Source organism: Triturus cristatus, chromosome 11, assembly GCF_964204655.1.
Source record: "Triturus cristatus chromosome 11, aTriCri1.1, whole genome shotgun sequence".
Taxonomy (NCBI): domain Eukaryota; kingdom Metazoa; phylum Chordata; class Amphibia; order Caudata; family Salamandridae; genus Triturus; species Triturus cristatus.
The window spans coordinates 786,489,220-786,510,029 of record NC_140594.1 but is presented as its reverse complement, the minus strand read 5'-3'; the positions used below and the strand labels follow the sequence as shown (position 1 = coordinate 786,510,029).

Here is a 20,810-nt window from a genome sequence, read left to right as displayed (position 1 = left end):
CTCCCACCCCTACCTATTATAATTCACTTATCAGCTCCATCCACTTCCTGAAACGTGTCAAGACCTCTTCCTTTTAATCTATCTCTAAATCAAAGAGCAACGTTTGAAGTGTGAAGGTGGGAGCCTGTTCCTCCTTTCCATCCAATGTGTGTCTCACCCAGCTCACAAGAATGCAGCAATTCATGAATCTGTCTGGGAGGACTCCTCTACTCCTCATGTCTCCACTAGGCAGACCTGTGGTTCCCAAAGTGGAACCAAGGGCCCTCCATTTAATATGCCCCTGCAGGCACACATACACCCAGCACATGCTTACACTGCTCACTCACTGCACCTCTTTCACATTATGTATTCCTCGCAGGCATAGATACACTGAGTACATGCAGTAATCCCACTTGTACTACACAGTACTGCTGTATCTCCGTATTGTACCCTTCCCAGGCACACATATATCCAGTACAGAGTAACTACTCCTGCTCTGTGCAGTTCTCTTGACAGAGCTTACTTACATCCCCTCAAAGTACAAATACTGTCAAAGCCAAATATCTTTTGTAGAAGCTTTGTGAAGTGTAAAAGGTGTAGAGTGAAAAAATGCTGCTGTGTCATATATTTTATTGCATTAAGAATCAGCATGAATTTGAAACAGGTGTTAGACTAGGTAAACAAGCATTGGCAAAGCCAACAGTGCTGGCCTTCCTGTAGAGCATGCCAAGACATACCACACTACACAAATATGACACTATGGGCATGTGAATTTTGTGTGATCAATGTTAGAAAGGGAAATGTGGTCTGAAGGTTTCTTGTGGAAGTGCCTTGTCTGCCCTTGTTGACAACTGTTGTCACTTGTGTCCTTTGCCAGGGCATCTTTCATGTCTTTGACGGCAGAATATGATGTGTGTGTCTGCTGTCAGGGGGTTTGTTTATTAGTGCTATCATTGTGTATTGAGGCTAACTATGAGTAGGGTATGTTGTGTTTCACTGCTACCTGGTTTTATTTTGTCAGTCCTTCTCGAGAATATTGTGTGTAGCTGCTGGAAGGATACTCTGTGTGTTACTAGTGCTAGCAGGGTGTAATATGTGTTACTGCTGTTAGAGAACGTTTGGATCATTGTCACTCAACCCTGTGTTTTTCTACCTATGTTGTTAAGAAATAAGTACTCACATCATGCCTCCTGTCTCATTTCACTAACATGGTACAGTTTCTTTGCACTTTTTTAATGAGATTGCGATTGAGTTTGAGGGGCATGCTATGGGCAGCATTCTGTAGAGGACTTCAAATGAGGAATTACAGATGAGATCAGAAAAGCAGCTAGCAGCACTGCCTAGAGGACTACCAATGAGGAATTACCCACGGGACCAGAGAAGAGGTTAGAAGAACCGCTAGAGGACTTAAAATGAGAATTACGGACGAGACCAGAGAAGGAGCTAGCAGCACTGTCTAGAGGATGTAGCCTAGGAATTCCAACTGGGACCAGAAAAGCGGCTAGCAGCACTGGCTAGAGGACTAAGAATGAAGAATTACCACTGGGAATAGAGGTTCAGCTGCAGTACTGTCTAGCTTACTTAGAAGGAGGAATTACCGATGAGACCAGAGAAGCAGGTAGCAGCACTGTGTAGAGGACATAGAATGAGGTATTAACCATAGGAGCAGAGAAGCAGCTAACAGTAGGTTCTAGAGGACAAAGAAGGAGGAATTACTGATGGGACCAGAGAATCAGATAGCACCACTGCCTAAAGGACCAAAAATGAGGAATTACCACTGGGAGCAGAGAAGCAGCTAGCAACAGTGGCTAGAGGACTAAGAAGAGGAATTGCCACTGGGAACAGAGACGCAGTTGTAGCACTGCCTAGAGGAGAAAGAATGGGGAATTACCACTGAGAAAAAAGACACAGCTGTTCCCATACAAAGAAAAAGATTTACAACCCTGCTTACAGAAATGGAACTTCGGAGCGCCATAAAAGTGAAATATAATTAATGCTAAAAAGAAAAGATTGGGTGAAAGGGAGCTAGCAAATAAAGTCAAGTAAAGTCACATTTCTAACATTCTAACTTTGTGTCCGCTCAGCTTGATCTTCAGTAACCCGGACTTCTGTAGATCATAAGGGAAAGCAAAGGTGAGAAGGAGAGAACACACTGTGAAACAGTGGTGGGAGGGGAAAGCAGCAACACTGGTCAGCTGCTTGCATCTGCAACATTTCCAAAACAGGAGGCAGGCAATCGATAAAAATTGTGTGCGAAACTAACTGAAATGGACAGAAGTGAAATGAGCTCTGTAAGGGGGGCCAGTCACTACGGGAGAGAAAGACAGACCAAAAGGAGGGACAAATGGGCATGATTTCCCATTCAAAAGTAAGGAATTTAGAAAGGCACCCAGAACAACAAAGGACACGCGACGGGCCGGCTTGATGCCCATGTACTGAATGCACTGTGCCTTGTGGAGCAGCACAAGGGCACTGTCAGCCTCAACCTAAAAACTGCTCAATCCTGGTTTACCGCTTGATCTAAGAGTATGATCCCATACTATATTTCACTGATCCTCCTTTTCCTTCCTAATCAAATATGAATTCACCTCCAAATATGTTCAGAATACATGTTGTACTAAAACTGAGTTACTAGAGTGTTGTTCCATGTATAAGAATCTAAGCCACACATAGGGAACAGATGACAACTTGCCTTTTTAATTCACTAATCGCGCTGCCGCCGGAGGGGAAGGCGAGAAGAAGTCGTGTTTATAAGCTATCACTTAATACTTCTCACTGCAGTGATATAATCTGGAAGTACCAGGGTAGAATGCTTCTGCATGTTAAATACTTTTTCTAATTTTGAAGAGTTCATATTTTTACTTTTTTTATATGATTTGAATACCATATGTTTTCAAGGCTCGTCTTGTGCATGGTCACGCTTAGCCCTCCATACAAATGCGCTGGCAATAGCGCCTCTAATTTTAGGTTGAGTATGATTTGAGGTTGATGAGCGCTGGCAAGGAAGACGCCAAACTACTGAGGATTTTATTTTTGATTACCTCACAAACTCCTCAGTTCTTGTGACTGAACGATTTCAGTAGAGCACTCGACTTCGGTAAGAATTCACAATTCAATCTGATGGGCAGATTACTTCTGAGATGGGGAGTCTTTCGGCCTTGTGCTTCTAGCCAACTTAATCAATAGTAACTGAACTCTAGGATTGTCAATGGCGGTTTTCAGCCGGAGGTGGCCAAGCGACCATAAGGCTGTTTTAGAAGATGGATGGGGTGGGAAAGTGAGACTTCTTCCACATTAAGTCATGTTTGTCAGAGGGTACCATTTATTGCGGGCAACAAGATCAATAAACAGTCGCTATTCTGCGGTTGCGTGACAAATATGCCATTAGTACAAGTTTGCACAAGATCAATTAAACTAAGTCTTAGGGATGGAAAAGGAATGTAGTTTGTCACACGATCAAGGTTTCCAAATCAGGCAGCAGAACTTGATTTTCAGGACTGCAACATTTTTGTGTAGGTTTGTTCAGATGTTCGTCAACCGAAACATTCCTCTCCGCCCCCTCTCTGTCTTTCTTCAACCATCCTTTTCTGCCACCAGTGCTGGAGACTTTGTCAATCACTCAGCACCACTCAGCGGAGCCGAGTACAGAGCACAGAGCAGAGCGGCAGCAGAGTGGAGGAGAGCTGACGCGAGTTGGAATTGAACCACGGGAGCCACGAGAGCGGAGCGAAACATGGAACAGAGCGGCAGCGGAGTGAGGGAGAGCTGCTGTGATCCGGGACCCAGCCACAGGGGGTCGGGAGTCTTCGCCGACAAATACCGGCAAGTACATCAGACGCCAGAGCTGAGTTTTTATATACAAACAAACGCTATACATCTTAGGCTTGTCAATTAACGTTAGCTGCATTCAAACGTTTTACTTCAAGCTGCAGGAAGGTATTCACCATCTTGATTCATCACTCGTGTCGTTTTGCTGGCTGGAGCAGTAATGAAACACTCTCTAGGCAAAATGGATGCACCTGGATACCCTTGATCTTTCGGATTCGAATACACAGGAGAGCGTCTTGGAGCCGTTACTTGGCTCGGATTTATGATTTAGGATTGTTTTCTTGTTTCTTTTTGACTCGTTTGTGTTGTAACTCAAGCATACGCGCTGGAGCACGTTTTTGGAGCCGCTTGAAAGACTTGGATTCCGCAATTTATGTTTCCAGGCACGTTAATTCATTTTTTGATGAGCGCGCAGGAGCACATTTTATGTGCCACTTGAAAAGGTTTGGATCCCGCTGTTCTCCATTTCCCTGAATGCATGAGACATTTTCTGTCAAACGCGTGTAGCGTGCATAGAGCCGTTGAGAGGCTCGGCTTTTTATGCTGCATTTTCCTCAACAGAGCTACTGACCAACACGTGGAAAGATTGAACGAGCAAGTAAGCAGAAGCAGAAAGCAGCAGTAGCAGAGGTGGTAGCGGGGAAACACGAAACCTGCAAATTCGCAGAGCTCGAGAAACTGCGGAAGATACCGCAAGCCACACCAGTAAGTCAAGTCGCATCAGCACCACCAGCTGTAGCAGGGCTGAGTGGTGCAGTAGTGCGGTGGTGCGGTGGTTCGGCGGTGCTGCACCCCGGTAAGCCCTGTGAGCCCTGTGAGCTGTGAATCGTGAACATTGAGAATTATAGCAGAACTTATTGCACCGAACTGTGGGATCACACAAAACCTGCACAAAAGACTGTGCCTGGGGCCCATGGGGGGGCTGCGGTAACGCAAGAGGGACTGCAAGAGGGAGTGGCATCAGTCCCTTCCAACTGAGCCCCCGCCATACCCTACTGAGTGCGGTGCAGTGTTGTGTAGGAGCAGGAGTCAGAGACACCATAGCTAAACCGTTGATAAGCTCACCCTCGGTGCTGGTACGAGACCTGCGCGGCCAACAAGCAAACAAAATAAAACTGCAGAAACCCTGGGTGAGAAGGAAAAAGGAACAAAGCCGAGAAATGTGTCAGGAGCTGACGAGGTTGCGCCTACCAGTTGCAGGACTCTGTGCTGGGACCACATATCCCAGAAGGCCACCCTTCGGGGAGGGGCTTGTTTGATATACTCACGTACAACGCAGGGAGCGTTGTACGTGATTCTGTGTTCGAGTTTGTTCCTGTTTTCGGAGCGGCTGCCCGGAGGCACTCTGTCCATGTACCTGTGATTTGTCGCAGTCTCTGCCGAGACGCAAAGAATTGTGTCCCTGTGTTTTGGTGGGGGCTCCGTCCGAGCCACCCGGCGCGTTACTCTCGGCCAAGCGAGAACGCCTCCGGCCTGAGACACTTTCCACTTGCGGCAGCGGCGGGATTGTCTGTCACCCGTTGCCACCTCTGTATGCCGCTTTCCACCCGGACTCCCCCTTTGCTCGCGGCTGTGGGGAAAGAAAAGACAGCTTGGCTGGGTCAAAGTTGCCTGGCTGTTGATTCTCGCTGGGCTCTTCCTGGAACACTGGGTGTGGCGGACAGTACAGCGGAGGATCGGTAAGATCCCAGGACTTCTGGAGTGGAAGTCCGGGTAAAGAGACTTTGTTTTTCCCTTTATTTTGTTCGAGCTTATACTCCCCAGGATTACCGGACTGTAGCACTTGGCCAGCTGGCATTCTGGGGGTCGTTGGTTTTACATTTTGGTGTTCTGTTGGAACTCACGAGGAACAGTGCTCTTTAACTCCCTGGTGATCTATTTACAACTACACTGGCAGTTATCTCTGGTAATGAGAACAATTACCTGGTGCTGGAGTTGGCTTTATCTTTTGGATTAAAGGGTGTGTGGCAGTGGGTATGTATGCAATCATAGGAGACTACTATGAACCTGGTGCTATGGTTTGTGTCTAACGTGTGTCTGATTTTTAGGTGTGAACGGCTTCCTACGGTAAGAGGAGTATCTTGCCAGAAAGAGGGAAGAAAAGGGTTCACCTCTGGAATAATCCTATTTTAGGTATGGTTTGGTCTATAGCGAGAATTATATGTAAGTAGCTAAGAGATTGCACTACAATAATTGTGTGCTTGTTTTTGTTGCAGGTATCCCTTTTCCACCGCTGTTCCTACCCTAACCCTATCCCTCGCTTGATCACCCTTATAGTCTGTGTTAACATAAGTCAAAGTGTGGGGAAGTCAGGAGGTAGACCCCTTTGAGCATCGCCCTGATCCTGAGGAGTTTGGTTATCGTGACAAAATGTGGTCAGAGAAGTCAAGGAACTACACGGCTCCCGCGAATCACCCTATAAGAGCAAGGAGAGTAAAGAAAAATCTTAAGAAAGACTTAATGAATGTAAGCAATGAAGATAAGGGGACGGACGAGGGAAGGAACGGAGATGAGGAACTCCCTTTGATTTCCCCCTTGCTCACAAGCCTCAAATGTCCGCCAGACACAAAGGCAAGAGGGATCGCAAATGTATTCTCACTGAAAAAATCTAGCTTTCAACCTAAAATTTACTCAAAATTTACATTCATCAAAGACGTTGGCTCTGCCCTCTGCCTAAACAGTAGCAACATACATGATCTGCCAATCCCGCTACAGCCAAGCAAGGCAAGCACTGCAACCCCCTTGATGCAAGAACCACAGGTTCGGTCGGAAAGGGATCGAGCCGACCTCAGAAAAGGGAAGAACAGTGCAGAAGAGGCTGCACCTGTGAGTAAAGAAGAGCCGAACAAGGGACCAGAAAGGAAGGCCTCCTGGAATCAAACTGCGCAGGATCGGGGACGAAGGCAGGAGCTGGCAGACTCAAGCCCAAAAACAATCCCAAATGGCTGCGGATACGAAGGCATAAAGACTAATAAAAAAGAGGGCCAAAGTACGACTCCAAGTTATAACTTTATTCCAATAGTAAATAGGAAGAGGGCCGCCATAAGCCCCACAAGTCCCACACGGCTCCACAATCACACAGATGAAGAATCCTTCGAATCCTTCGGTTCCTCAGAATATGCAAAAGGCAGACAAGGACTACTTGGAAAGCCTGAGAGACAAGATGGACCAGAGGGTGCAGCAAACTGGGGGCCCAGGATCCACACCCTGCAGGACAAGGGCGATATGCAAAATAGCGAACATATGCAGTATGGAGACTTAATAACGCAAATAGAATCGACACTCTGCAAACACACAGCGATAACGCTAGAGGACAGGCCGGTAAGGCAAGAACCCAGGAACAAGAGAGAACCCAAAATAAGGACAGACACTGAAGAAGTGCGACAATCAAATATCATAACTACACTGGAAGTCAGAGCGCAGGGGCAGCATCCATCTCAAACAAATGACCAACAACTTGAGAAACCGGAGAAACAACAGGAGCAAGTTAAGCTAGGAGGTGCCCCAAGACAATCTGAAACCGATCCCCCTAGTCCATCCACTTCCCCCAAAGTACGATCCATATCACCTCGGATCAACGACTTTGAAACCTCGTATCTCACCCCAGAGGAGTGGGAAGAACTGGTAGTATCTTACCTGGCGGCCATTAAGGGGGAACTGTCAGGAGGGCCCAATAGTGTAACCAACGCAAATCCGGGGACGGAAACACCAAAAGCAAAAGAAGACATCTGGTCATCGCTTCTGCACACAATGCAATTATCGGTAAACGCCATCCAATACAAGTCTGATAAGATGGATTTACAACTCTCGGTTCTCAATTTGCGGTCAATATTTGTCGCTAATATTGACGGAAAGTTAGCAGAGTTGAACAACTTGATTAAAAGGGCGCAAGTAGATACTCAATTTACACATTTAAACTGCTCCTGCATAACAATTGTGGACAAATTGGTAACACTCCCAACGGCAATGGACAATCTCCTCTCTGACATTAGGGAGGTTGTAAAAAGTAACCGATCAACCAACCCCGCCAAGAAGAGATGCGAAATAAGTACACCACTGCTAGAAGGAATACAGTCACCAATGCAGGAGAGTTTAAAGATGACCCAAGATCTACACTCGACTAGGGAAACCGCAGAAGCAAAGAAGAGAATGGTCAGTAACACACAACAAAATGAAGGAACTCAAACATCACTATCTGCGAACATAGTGCCACCGGGTGAAAACTCACAAAAAGAAGCTGTGCTGGAACACTTTCAACCAGGAAAACAGGGAAGAAAACAGAAAAGGAAGGGTAGAAACCAAAAGAAAAAAACAGCGGTAATAGCCTGGAGTAAGAGCACCACTAGCGAGAAAGCGATACCTGGCCTATCACAAGACAGGCTGACTGAGATGAAAGATGACACAGAAATGGAATACAACCCACAAGAAATCAGAAATCAGGAAGGGAGGAAAAAACCCGAAAGAAAATCGTCACAAGAAAGAAGGCCTATTACCAGCTCCCCCCATAAAAGCGGGAAAGTGACATCTGACTTATCACAGGACATGCTGATTGAGAATAGAGATGACACAAAAACGGAACATAACCCACAAGAAAATGGAAACTTGGAAGAAAACCATCTCAAGAAAGAAGGTCCATCACCTGTCCCCCCCATAAAAAGGAAGAAAGACACCCTTGAGGAAGCACTCAATGGGCAGCAACTGCAGTAAGCCCTACTGGTCTAGAACTAATGAAGAAAAGTGAAATGAGCGTTAAAAGACATGCAGAAGCAAATGAGGAACGTCAAGGCATAGGGGAGGACTTTACTACTGCGTACAACAGCCAGACACAAGATAAGGGGCAAATAGGCACTGCCACAATAGTCTTCCACCCGGAGTATAAATCAAGAGGCATAATAGATACTCTAAATTGGCGGGAATATATTACGCCTACTGAAAACTATTGACAGTCTTAAAAACATATCCTCTAGTGATCTGGAATCAGTAGAATTTATAGAACCATCGGGATACTCAGGGGTAGAAGCAACAAAAACAGTATGGCCCACAGTAGAATTTGCAGAGAGACTGCTAAAAGAACAAGCAAAGTTCGACTCATGGGGAATAAAACTTCCACCATTTCTCAAACCAAGATATCCAGATCCTCTGACACTGGATAGCCAGCAAAAGAAAGAGAACGGGCAGCCCAACTTGAATTCAGTCCTAAGAGGGTCACGGAGTAAAACCCCTGAGAACTTAGTCCATTGAGAACAATCCAAAAAGAGACTATCCACCAAAAACTGGAGTTGGCTATCTAGGACCCTAAACGTCAAAGATCAATGACAAAGTAAACCAAAAGCAGGGAACACGCCTAACGTCCTCAACCTGTGCTCCTGGAACATCAACGGCTTAGGAGACAAACTTTCGGATCCAGAACTAAACATCTACTTGCAAAGATTTGACATCATTATACTGCAAGAAACCTGGACCGACTCCCCACCAGCCTTATCGGGATACAATTTAAACTCTCTGCCGCCTACACAGAGCTTATTGTTTGGCCATAAGAAGGGAGGCCTTGCCATATATAGCTCGCTAAAATCCATTGTTGAAGTAGTACCCTTGGCTTACAAGCAAGCTCCTCTAAATGCAATGCAAGCAGTGCGACGAACTGACTGACAGAACAAAAAAGAGGACATAGTCCTAATAAACCTTTATTTACACCCTAGGGAAAACACCAAGGGAGCACAACAAATGAAGGAAGAACTCTTAAACTAATAACAACTGAGAAATACAACAGCCTGTTTATCACCGGGGATTTGAACCTAAATATGCTCAGCAATTCAGCCTTAGATAGTAACGAAGACGAGGATCCCTTTGCCTGGAAACCAAGCCACCAAGATATCACCTTGGGAGGTAGAAGCTCGAAACCAGCTAGGAGCCTACTTGCACAATTAGAAGAGCTGGGCCTACGAGCACTCAATGGTAGATTCCCAGGGGACCCTCCCCAATCCGCTACATTTCACAACACTAAGGCTAGCTCAACAATTGATTTTACATTCCTTTCTCGCAGCCTGTATCAAAGGGCAAGAGATTTTCACATTGGTTTGATGGATTACAGTGACCACCTTCCTCAGGAAATCATGATCGAGCCTCCAATAATACAAAGTCCTCCCGCCGCCAACAGACTAGGCTCAGAATTTTCAACAAACGGAAGGTGGATAAAGTGCAAAACTAAAGACCTACAAAGCCTTTTAACTCAAGCGAAACAAGCATTAGGAGAGGCACAATCAGCAACCACAGACTCAATTGAAAGTTGGGAGCTGTTCACAAAAAACCTTACGAGATAAATTTGAAATACATAAAAACGTAAGGACCGACGGAATGGTCAAAATTCTGAAATACAAGAACAACCATAATTTAAGAAATGACATCCAGCTAAAAAAGTTAAAGACCCAAATTAACAATACTATCCGAAGAGCAAAGACAGAGCCTGCCACACGTCAAGCGCTCAGACAGTTAAAAGCTTCCCGCAGGAAATTGGTATGGCGACTCAAAAAAGAAGCTGAAGAGACCTTTTGGGGAAAACTCCTACATGACGCCAAAACGAATAATAGTGCGCAGTTTTGGCAAAAGATTAATAGTTTGATCAGTGAGCGCAGCCAGGGGATCGAATCCTATGCCACTGAAGAGGCCTGGACAACCTTCCTTGGTGCACACTTAAACGATGCTCAAGAACCGCGGAAAGCATCATACACACCCAAGTGTGTAAACTCTCAATATCAAGAAATTCTCGCACAAAGAGAGGAATTCCCAATCACGAACGTACAGATAAGCAAAAGAATCTCGAAAGGGAGACGTGAGGGAGCACCAGGCCCAAATGGCATTCCCCCAGTCGTGTTCAAACAAGAGCCGGAATATTGGGCTGTCGTTTTTAAACCAATGTTTGAAAATTTTTTGCAGACTTCAACAATCCCACGATCCAGGAGGGGAGCAATTATCTCGCCAATCTTCAAAAAAGGAGATAAGAATGATCAAAGAAACTATTGCCTTATAGCCTTACTTGATAATGAGGCAAAATACTACACGGGCCTCTTACTTCAGGAGTTAACATCCTGGGTGGAAGACATAACAGCAATTCCATACAATCAAACTGGATTCCGCAAAAATATGGGGACAACTAATAATATTCTAGCCCTACCGCTTCTGATTGACTCAGCTCTTCTGACAAAACAACCTTTATACCTGTGCTATATTGACTACAGCTCCGCCTTTTACCATGTCAATAGATACATGCTGTGGCAAAAATTAAAGAAAATGAAAATTCCCGCCACTTCTGTTGAACCAATTAACCCTCCTGCACAGCAACACCTGGGTCCAGGTCAAACTAGGCGCAGGGGAATTCCTATCCAAGAAGATCCCCACAAGTACAGGGGTAAAACAAGGATGCGTGCTCGCACCAACATTATTCAACCTTTTTATGGCTGAATTGTCAACCTTGCTGAATGAAAGCAATTTTCATGCACCCAAGTTAGGGGGCACTCAGTTGTCCAATTTAGTCTACGCGGATGACTTGGTGCTGATCAGCCGGACTCCGATAGGCTTACAGCGACTGCTAGATATCACTTCGCAATACTCTAAAACAAATAAACTCAGTATCAATCTAGAAAAAACAAAAATTATGTGTATAACTAATAGTAAAAAGAAATCACTGACCAGTTGGTTCCTGGACTCAAGGAAGCTGGATGTCACAAGAAAATACAGAGATCTGGGGGTCATCTTAGACCCCAGCGGCAGCTTTAAGCCACAATGTGAGGAAACAAAAAAGAGAGGACTAATGACAGCAGTATCTCTAAGAAACTTAAAAAATAAGATCACTGGACCAAACCTCGTTCCTTTAATAAAGGTGATACAGGCAAAACTGATTCCATCTATCACCTATGGAAGCGAAGCGATGAGAGGAAGGGACGCCAAAACGGTAGATGGAACAGTAACACGAGCCCTGCACATGATCTTTGGCTTGCCAAGGTACACTTCCCCTGTGCAGATTAGACTCGAATTTCGGCTGGTAAAGGAAGAGCTGGCACGTAAAGGAGTATACTTAAAAAGCTGGTATAAAATTAGAAGGGGGGAACCAAACACACTAGACGCTCTCCTTTGGAAGGAACTGCAAACTAAAGAAAACTGCCCCGCAAGGCTTTTCCTGGAGGACGCAATAAAACATCTGGGGGGTGCGTCAACTGTGGGATCTACAAGGGCCTTTGGCGGGATTTAAAAAAGCAGTAAACAACATTGTTAGAAAAGAAACTCTCCTACAGGACAAAGCTTTACTGACGGAGCATGCTCATGGTTGGCTAACTATACAATCTTCCTCCAAACTTAGGCCACAAATATATCTTCAGACCAGCTTTACTAAAAAAACAAAAGAGAAATTTCTGAAATATCGCCTGGGACTATTGCCTTCCGCAGACCATATGGCTCCCTGGCTTCGTCCCTCAATGTCAGCAAAGTGCTGCCTTTGTGGGAATGACGAAGAAAAAAAACATTTACACCTTATTACCATCTGTAAGGAGCTGTTACAAGAACCTTCTGAGACCACTATTTAACAAAAAACAAATCAGGTCGTGCAGGCAAGCGGTCCTGGCATGTTTTTTGGGTGATGAAGTTCAATTGAGCTGCCGATTGGTAAAATATATTGAAGTTTCAGAAGCCCGCCTTAACAAAAAGAAAGAACAAACTGAAAAAGCTAAATTGATGGAACCCAGTGCATCACTCACACCCTCAGAGCTAAAACACTCGGATAATAATGAGGGTCCAACTGGCACTTAGGAGCCCACTGGAACTCAACGCTACAAAGAACAAGCATACGGGGATGAGATCGTCTTGATACCCATGCAGATTATGGACTGTAATAATCAAGTGCATCCTGAAGGGGAAAGTAGGTCAGCGTAATTATGTAAAGTTCCTCAATGGTAAGATAGAAGTGACTCAGCAGTGGGCCAATTTTCCTTCCTGCTTGCTTTTTTAATAGTTTTAGTTTTAGTATCTTTTAATTGTAGCTTTTCACATTCTACCACAGTATTAATATAATTTTCTATGCTGCTATAGACACACAAAACCGTTTTAATTGATGTTGGTTTGTAATGGTTTTTATTAACTGTACAATAAAGTATTACCTTACCTTACCTTAAAATCAGGTATTAAAGTTGGATGATTTACTCTCAAAAACAAAGACAGGGATTGCTAAGCAAATCAAGGGTTGTGAGGTTTGCAACGAAGGACAGAGGGGGACTGGTGTGATAAATAACAGATAGGCGAAGGTAGTTATTGACTAAAGATATTTAGGTTTACTATGAGATGAGCAATGATTCACATACAGAAATGGATGGTGCTAGCAAAAGGTGTGGGGTACTAATGGAGAAAACATGTGACAATGGGTAAAATATTACCCGGGGATTAAAATTTGGGATGGGTATATGAGCAAAGTGGGAGAAAGGGGGTGTAGATGAGATATTTAATATGTGAGCAGGCGTGATTAGTCAATACAGGAACAGAAAGGCTGCAACCTAAATGTCAAGAAATATTTCCCTAGAATGTTTGATATTTTCAAACAGTATGAAGATTTCTGATTTGAAATATAGACACTGCACTTACCAGAACTGTATTTTTCGGTGTTTCACACAACCAGGCCTCTACTCAATTTTCTTTTCTAAAGCAGCCATGTATTTTCATTCTTCTGTTCCACACATAATCAAAATGTGTACTTGCAATGCTTTGTATTGACTTCTTGATCAAGGGATCACTGCAGCAGGCTTTGCAGCATTCAGGGCTTTCCTCTATGACTTCCATCATTTTGGAACTAGCTTTCAGTGTTACAAATAGGGCCCAATAATATTCAAGTTAGGACCTATTGCTAGAACTGTGGCATTAGATGGCACTGGATAATTTTGTGGTAGGATTTGCAAATTTATGGTTATATTTCCTCACCATATGCTGACTTTCTGCCACAGACATGTTTGAGGTTAAACAATTCCCCAACCCTGTCAGGATAGCATCAAAACTGTAGCAGCTATTAAAGGTTAAATATTTTCAATTATTTCCGACTTTACAGCAATCAGTATTCTATGGGTTCTTCAGGTGATACAAGGAAGTTTCAGAAAGCTGATTAGCTGGCTTGGTAAGATTAGGCTGGGTAAGATTACGGTGATGCCAACTGGATGATCAGATAGGACATTGAAACGCAAGGAAAACAGAAACGTCTACTAGTCATGTTTTCATACATTTAGAGACTTGCATCTAAATTGTAAGAAAACGATCACATCCAGTTGCTTCAACACCCTCTGCATACTTCGCAAGACCTTCAAATGGATTCCCACGGAGTCAAGGAAGACAGTCACCCACATACTCATCACCAGCAGACTGGACTATGGAAACGCACTTTCCGCCAGCATCAGCAAGTCCCTACTCCGCAAACTCCAGACCATACAAAACACCTCCACCAGACTCATCTTCAGCATCCCCTGGCATGAACACATCAGCCAACACCTACAAAAACTCCACTGGCTCCCTGTGGAGAAAAGAGTCACCTTCAAAATCCTCACTCACGCCTACAAATGCCTACACAACAGCGGACCCAAATACCTCAATGACAGAATCAACTTCCACGTACCCAAAAGAAACCTCTGATCTCCCAACCTCACACTGGCAGATACCCCACACATCCACAGAGCCAGAGCAGGAGGAAGATCCTTCTCTCAAATCGCAGACAAGACCTGGAACGAGCTACCGGCAGACATCAAACGCGTCCCCTCCCTAAACACCTTCAGGAAGACTCTCAAGACCTTGCTCTTCGGCTAACAGACCTGCGGAACCCCCCCCCCTCAGCCCCTTGAGACCCTCATGGGTGAGTAGCACGCTTACAATTCCCTTGATTGATTGATTGATTGATTGATTGATTGATCGATTGATTGACAAAAAAGATCTATCAAAGCCCGGGGGAATCATTAAGGGTAACATGAATATAGGTTTGTAGGCTAAAAAAAAAAAGTATTTCACTTTACTGGATTTGAATCCACATTGCCCCATGTCCTACATCCATTCAGTCCCCCATCACCCAATCCACCCTCAGATTACTAACCTGGGTTCACCAAAAGAACAGGGTGCTGGAACAGCATGTTTCAAGAAGATTTCTAATCTGATTTAAACTGGATGTAATCTTACGCATTAATGAATTGCAGTAATAGAATTTTTGTAGTCTAGACAGCTTCCACAATCTCATAAAAACACAGCAAGCTGGTTATCACATTAATCTATAACAGATGGATGTTTAAACGTATTGGAACGTTAGAAGATTCATGTGTCCAGTAATGATTGGAAATCCGTGTGTGCTGCAGTAATGTGGAACAATCCAGTAAAACTTGAATTGAAAGAAAATAAGGAAGAAAAGAATCCCTGACTCTGCAAGCGGGTGTTTTGTACTCCAGTCTGCTCCTCACCACTCCCCCTCTCACCCCCTCCCCAGAAATTGTCAGTTGGCCTCCAGTTAGAGGGATGGGAGTGAGAAGCACACTGCCTAGGAGTTTGCTTACAGCAATGATTTAAGGGTGTAGGGATGGGGAGCCTGTGACATGCCAAGAAGAGAGTGTCTCTTCGATGGGTGCATCAGGTTTCTCAGTAGGTATATGTAGGCCTTAGGGGATGCAGCGGGAGAGAAGGGCTAGGATTCATTAGCCTTCAAAAAAAGAGGCACAGAGGCTCAGATTTAGGATGCATTTTAACAGGCAGCTTGCAAACAAAACAAACTATCTGCCACAGTTAAAATGTCTGGTAAAAAAAACAACCAACAGGTGGGGTACAGGAATTGGGAGGGAAAATCATCTCACTTTGAATTCAGTGATACAACCACAATTTACAGCCTTGTTTACAGAAAAGCTTATAGGTAGTCAAAACACAGCCACTCAGGAGAAACGCTGTTTCCGAGGTCAAAAAGAGTCCCAGAGCCAGTAAGTAAAATTGGACAAGTGGAAGCCTACAAGAACTTGGGGCCTACTCCATGGGAGGCAACTTGCAGCTAAAAAAGGAGGGACAAATAGGAACAATAACAACGTAGAAGCAAGGTTTTTAAAGGACACTTGCACTGACAAATGAAAGCAGGGGATGGCCTGTAAGCCAACAACACAGAATACAACATGTCTCGTAGAGACAGCACAAGCATTGTCTAGGCTTGACCTAATAAAGTTGAGCTTTGTGGAATTTGTCCCCTCTCACAGGACTTCCCAGGCAATGGAGTACTAAATTGGTAGACTTTGTCCCCTTGTTCACAAGGATTTTCCCAGGCAGTAGAGTTTGTGATGGATAGATAGACTTTGTAACAATTCTCCCTCCCCTGCTCACTTAAGCACTCCCACTTAATGTTAATATCTGACTACTGTACCCTATACTAGCCTATGCAGAATGTTGCCTTTTTTATGGCAAAATGTATTTGTAAATCTTAAGCCATACCCTTATGTCTATGGGATTTGAGGCCTTCCTTTTAGTATTACATTCCTGACAAAATGTGTCTGTTTGGTAAGTCATGATAAAAAAGTATAGGAATCTGAGGTGTATCACTGTTTTCCCAAGACAGCAGTTCTGCAGACATTTTTAGAAGGTGAAGTACTCTAAGTATTCATTTTGTCAGAGTCCCTTGGTAAATAAGGAATGCACTGGTGAGTGCCATGCCAGTGTCACATGATTAAATGCCACACTTTTCAAAGTAATGTGCACATGATCCTACTGGTAACTTAGGCTGGGAGTGCTAACACGTCGAAAAGGGAGTGAAATAACTGAAGAATTCTCTTAGCAACATGAAGGCAAGTTCATGGACTGTTCAGGAAGAACTTTTCTGTAGGTATACTGAGAGATACTGCGTGAATGGCAGGTACATTGATGGGCATGCCTTAAGTGTGTGTTGCCCACAATGTTCTTAGAGGGTGAATTAGCCCATAAGTCCCAGAGTGTATGGAAAAATGTAAACTAATCTGTCCTTCAGAATGTGACAGGCCATGAACAGAGTCTAAGAGCTGGACAGTTGAGCATGGAGCCCACACTTAGTGACATTAGTCAGCATATAGGACAACCATCCTGTGGGTGGATCTCGGAATTGCTCTACTGACGATGTCTAGCATGGGTGCTATGCCATGACCACGGGTCTACCCATCACCTTTTGGCTATAGAATCTTGCTTGGAGTTTTCAAAATCTAATCATGCTGCAAGATTCAATGGAAGAGTCATACCTTTGTTTTGTACAAACAGACCCTGTACAAAACGTACATGAAAATTCCTCCCATTGCTCTTAGACCGCTGGTGTGTTTCAGTTTAGGGAGACAACAGGGTGAATGTGGATTGTCTGGGAACCTGGAGGTATCGCATAAGGAACGTGTGTGACATCCTGACATAGCCAATTTACATGCATAGAAGCCACAAGTCTGTAGGTAGATTTGATTCTCTGAAGTGAGTTTGTAACATGGCTTCCAACTAGGTGCAAAATGTATCAGGCAACAAATCAGTTTGTCACATCAGATCTTTCTCTGCGTGCTTATTCGGGACGGCGATAGTAGCTGTACCAAAATATCAGATAGTTGCACTTCAGTTGCGTATGGTTTTAAAGAGACCCTCATATTGAACACTCAGCGCTGCACACACATGTGCCTAATCGGCCTACTGCTTCTGCGACCATTGGCAGCGGGCAAGGATTCACACTATTCATATATATTATGAATATATTTATATATATTCACTAAAAAACAAAAGGTTAAATTGAGGTTATAGTTAGGCGCAAGTGTCAAATAAAAACTAACAGTTTAAAATTAACAACACCAAAATTCACCAGTTATATTTTACCGACCGAACTAGAACCTGTGCCCTCACCATGCCCAATGTTGTCATCAATGATGTAAAGATGTTATCAGTATTGTCCTTAATTATGTCATTAACATGTTATAAGTGATGCAATCTGTGAGGCTTTAAACAGAGCATAGAATGGAGCATGAATTCTTCAGCTAATAGGTGCATTACAAAACCAACTCACTATGATATAAAATAAATAATTTTTGTGCATGGAAATAATCATGTCTTTTTCCTTTGCAGTTTCTGGTTTATGGCTGCTACTTTGCAATTATTGCAGGGATTTTCCTGCTTAGAAGTACATACATCATTATAACAACTTTGTGTAAAAGGAAAAACCATCAGCTAACAGATGATCCACCACCAAACACTGAGAACCAAGAACCTGTGGAGCCAGGTGAAACTCACATGGACACACAAATGTAGCCGTGTACAGTAGTGCCACAAAACACGTCACCCACAGACTCAAAGAGCTCCATTGGCTTTCTATGAAGGCAAGGATCAAATATAAATGGTGTTGCCTTACATCCACTATTATTCAACACTGAAATCATCCTTGTTCCTCCATGCTGCTCTCCAACTCCGGTGGACTTAGAAGACTCAGACGCCAGACCTCCCTATCACTGCAGTCTTCATGATTCAGAACGTCACTTTCCTAAAGGCAATCCACCACCTGCTGCTCCGGCCACATGGAACTCTTCACCTCTCAGCATCAGAACTGAACCCACCCTTTTTGCTTTCAGAAAACACATAAAAAGTCACCTCTTTCCTCTCTTTGTGTAATTCTTTCCTCTACCAGAAACCCAATCTTGTTTCATGCAATGGCTCCTGATTTTGCTATCTCATTGTTAACATTTTATTTCTTTTTCAGTTCCTTACAGTTGAATGCGTTATGGCAAGTGCCTTTGTAACTGTGAAATTCCTGATTTACATGTACAACTTTCAAACTCTGCAGAGATCTCCCTGCTCTCCACCTTTTTATGGGAGAAATATATGCAAGCATTTGCAAGACATGCTCTTCTTTAGGCCATGATTCAAATACTGAATAGGCATGAATGGAAGAGGATGACAATTTTATCCAACAATGCCACCTACAGGGACAGCGACACTACTACTGTTTCACCTCCCCATCCACCTCTTCCACTTTTCAGGTCTCACAGTAAGTGTCCCTTGTGAATTCACAGAACAGATCAGCACGTGCAGCCAATTATTTTAGAGTACCCTGATATAACTGCTAGGAGAAAAGCTTTTTATTCCTTGAAATCAAACGTTAATGGTATAAATACTCTTCTATAGTCCTCTTAGGTACAATGTAGTCCTTTCTTTAATTTGGATTGCTATTGCGTTAGTGTAGCATTGAAAGGGCATTATTAGAGATGCAGATTTAGTACACACTACTGCATAATAGGGTGAGTTTCATAAGTGTGAGTAATCAGTATTTTTGGGAATGGTATGAGTTTAGGATATGGATTGGGAAGGCACAGTAATAATTTATAAGTTAGAAAAATAGGATAAGTTTAGTATTAGGGTTATGTATAGGTATTTATTTCAATAACCAGATAGATAGATATCAGAGAAAAATGTATTTTTTTAGTGCCAATAACAATTTCAAACAATGCATACCATGTGGCATATCAATAAATGTGTACTTAATTTGTAACTATAGAAATAATAATCCAAGTAACACATTGGAAATCCATCCTACAATTTTTTAGCTTGTTTTACCAGTGGATTTTCAACTTTATCACTTGGCCCATCACCTGCCCAGTTTTTTTCATTATGCAATGATGCCCTTAATGCCACATTGTGCAGTCTGGAACACAGGATTTTGATGTGACACAATTTTTTTGGTCCATAGGTTAGTGCAGCACCACATTGCTGGAAAAATATCCTCGTAGCCACAAAATATTTTACTGCCATCTTTAAGAGTGGTTGAATGGCAGTCCATATTCCAATGTTATGCTCAAATGAATTCCCTGTTGCATGCAATAAAATGTGGAGGGTGTTCATGTCAAGCCGATAGTTTGTTAAAATGTATTCCCTGGCAAAATCAATGGATTCAGAATTTTTTCATCAGTCTGGGTCTTCTTCTATGCTAACTGAATATGTGAGATCCTTGTTCTTGCAGTTGTAGCTATGTAACCAGTCACTCGTACCAACCATAATCAGTCATTTAGGGTAGCATCCCAGCCGATTATTCTTATGCCCAACAAGCTACCTCAGTTTGGACCCAACCATATACAAATCAGACTTGCCCATACTTTGGGCCAGTGGTTAGACTTATTGCAAGCATCCTCTCATCATCTTTTGTGTGTTTCACACTCTAAGTGGCCAAGGTTATGCCCAGAGGTGGGTCCTGTGCTCACTGTGCAACTGGAACCAACTGGAACCAAAGTACACCCAACTAAAGAGCCCCAATCAGGGGGGAAACAGTACTGGGCTGCTTATGTCCCTGTTCCTATTGAAGCAGAGTCTAGACTGACTTGCATATGGGTGGGTCCAAGTTGAGGTGGCATGATGGTAAAAGAACAATGGGTTGGAATGCTACTCCGAGCTGTTGCCAATGGTTAAACAAATTGCTAGAAGCATTCCCACCTACTTCTGCGTGTTTCATGATATTAGTAAGCCACAATATTCTTGTATTTGATAGTCACGAGTGCCATCGAAACAGCTGATTTGAACTTCAATCAATCCTGCCAGATCCCTGTTTAAAATTATTTATACTGTAGCATCCAATGGTAAACCCTACTCTTCTTCTCAGGGAAACTCCCAAAAATTACTTAAACTCTTCCATAATAAAGTAAAAACCATTAGATATAATACAATCCCCACAGTCTCATTGTTAAGACTTCTTACTCCAAAGCACAGACCTGGGAATGTTGTTCACCTATTTTTTTATAAAAGAACACTACAAAATTATACAATCCCTCTGAGCAACCTACTATTACAAAGATTGGCTCAACGCAAACTTCATCAAAGTGAGGTTCACCTGCTGAAACCAATTTGGCATCTACTGATTATTGCAGTCCCTAAAAGAAGGTAAAATTCCAAACACCTGAAAAAATTCAAGTTTTCAAACATTCTAACCAACTATAGGCCAAGCTTCAACTTACTAAGTTTAAGCAAGGCATCCGAGAAATGTGTTTGTA

General features: G+C 43.4%; 1 protein-coding gene across 3 annotated transcripts in view; it reads left to right on the top strand.

The window, feature by feature from the left end:
• The window catches only part of LOC146785442 (thiamine transporter 2-like), a 383,376-nt gene extending 363,700 nt beyond the window's left edge, over positions 1 to 19,676 (top strand). For all 3 annotated transcript variants that reach the window (XM_085634500.1, XM_085634501.1, XM_085634502.1), the window contains exon 6: positions 17,905 to 19,676. In XM_085634500.1, coding sequence (XP_085490626.1) covers positions 17,905 to 18,087 — 183 coding nt within the window. In that variant the 3' untranslated portion in view covers positions 18,088 to 19,676. The remainder of the gene's footprint in view (positions 1 to 17,904) is intronic.
• The last annotated feature ends 1,134 nt before the right edge of the window (positions 19,677 to 20,810 follow it).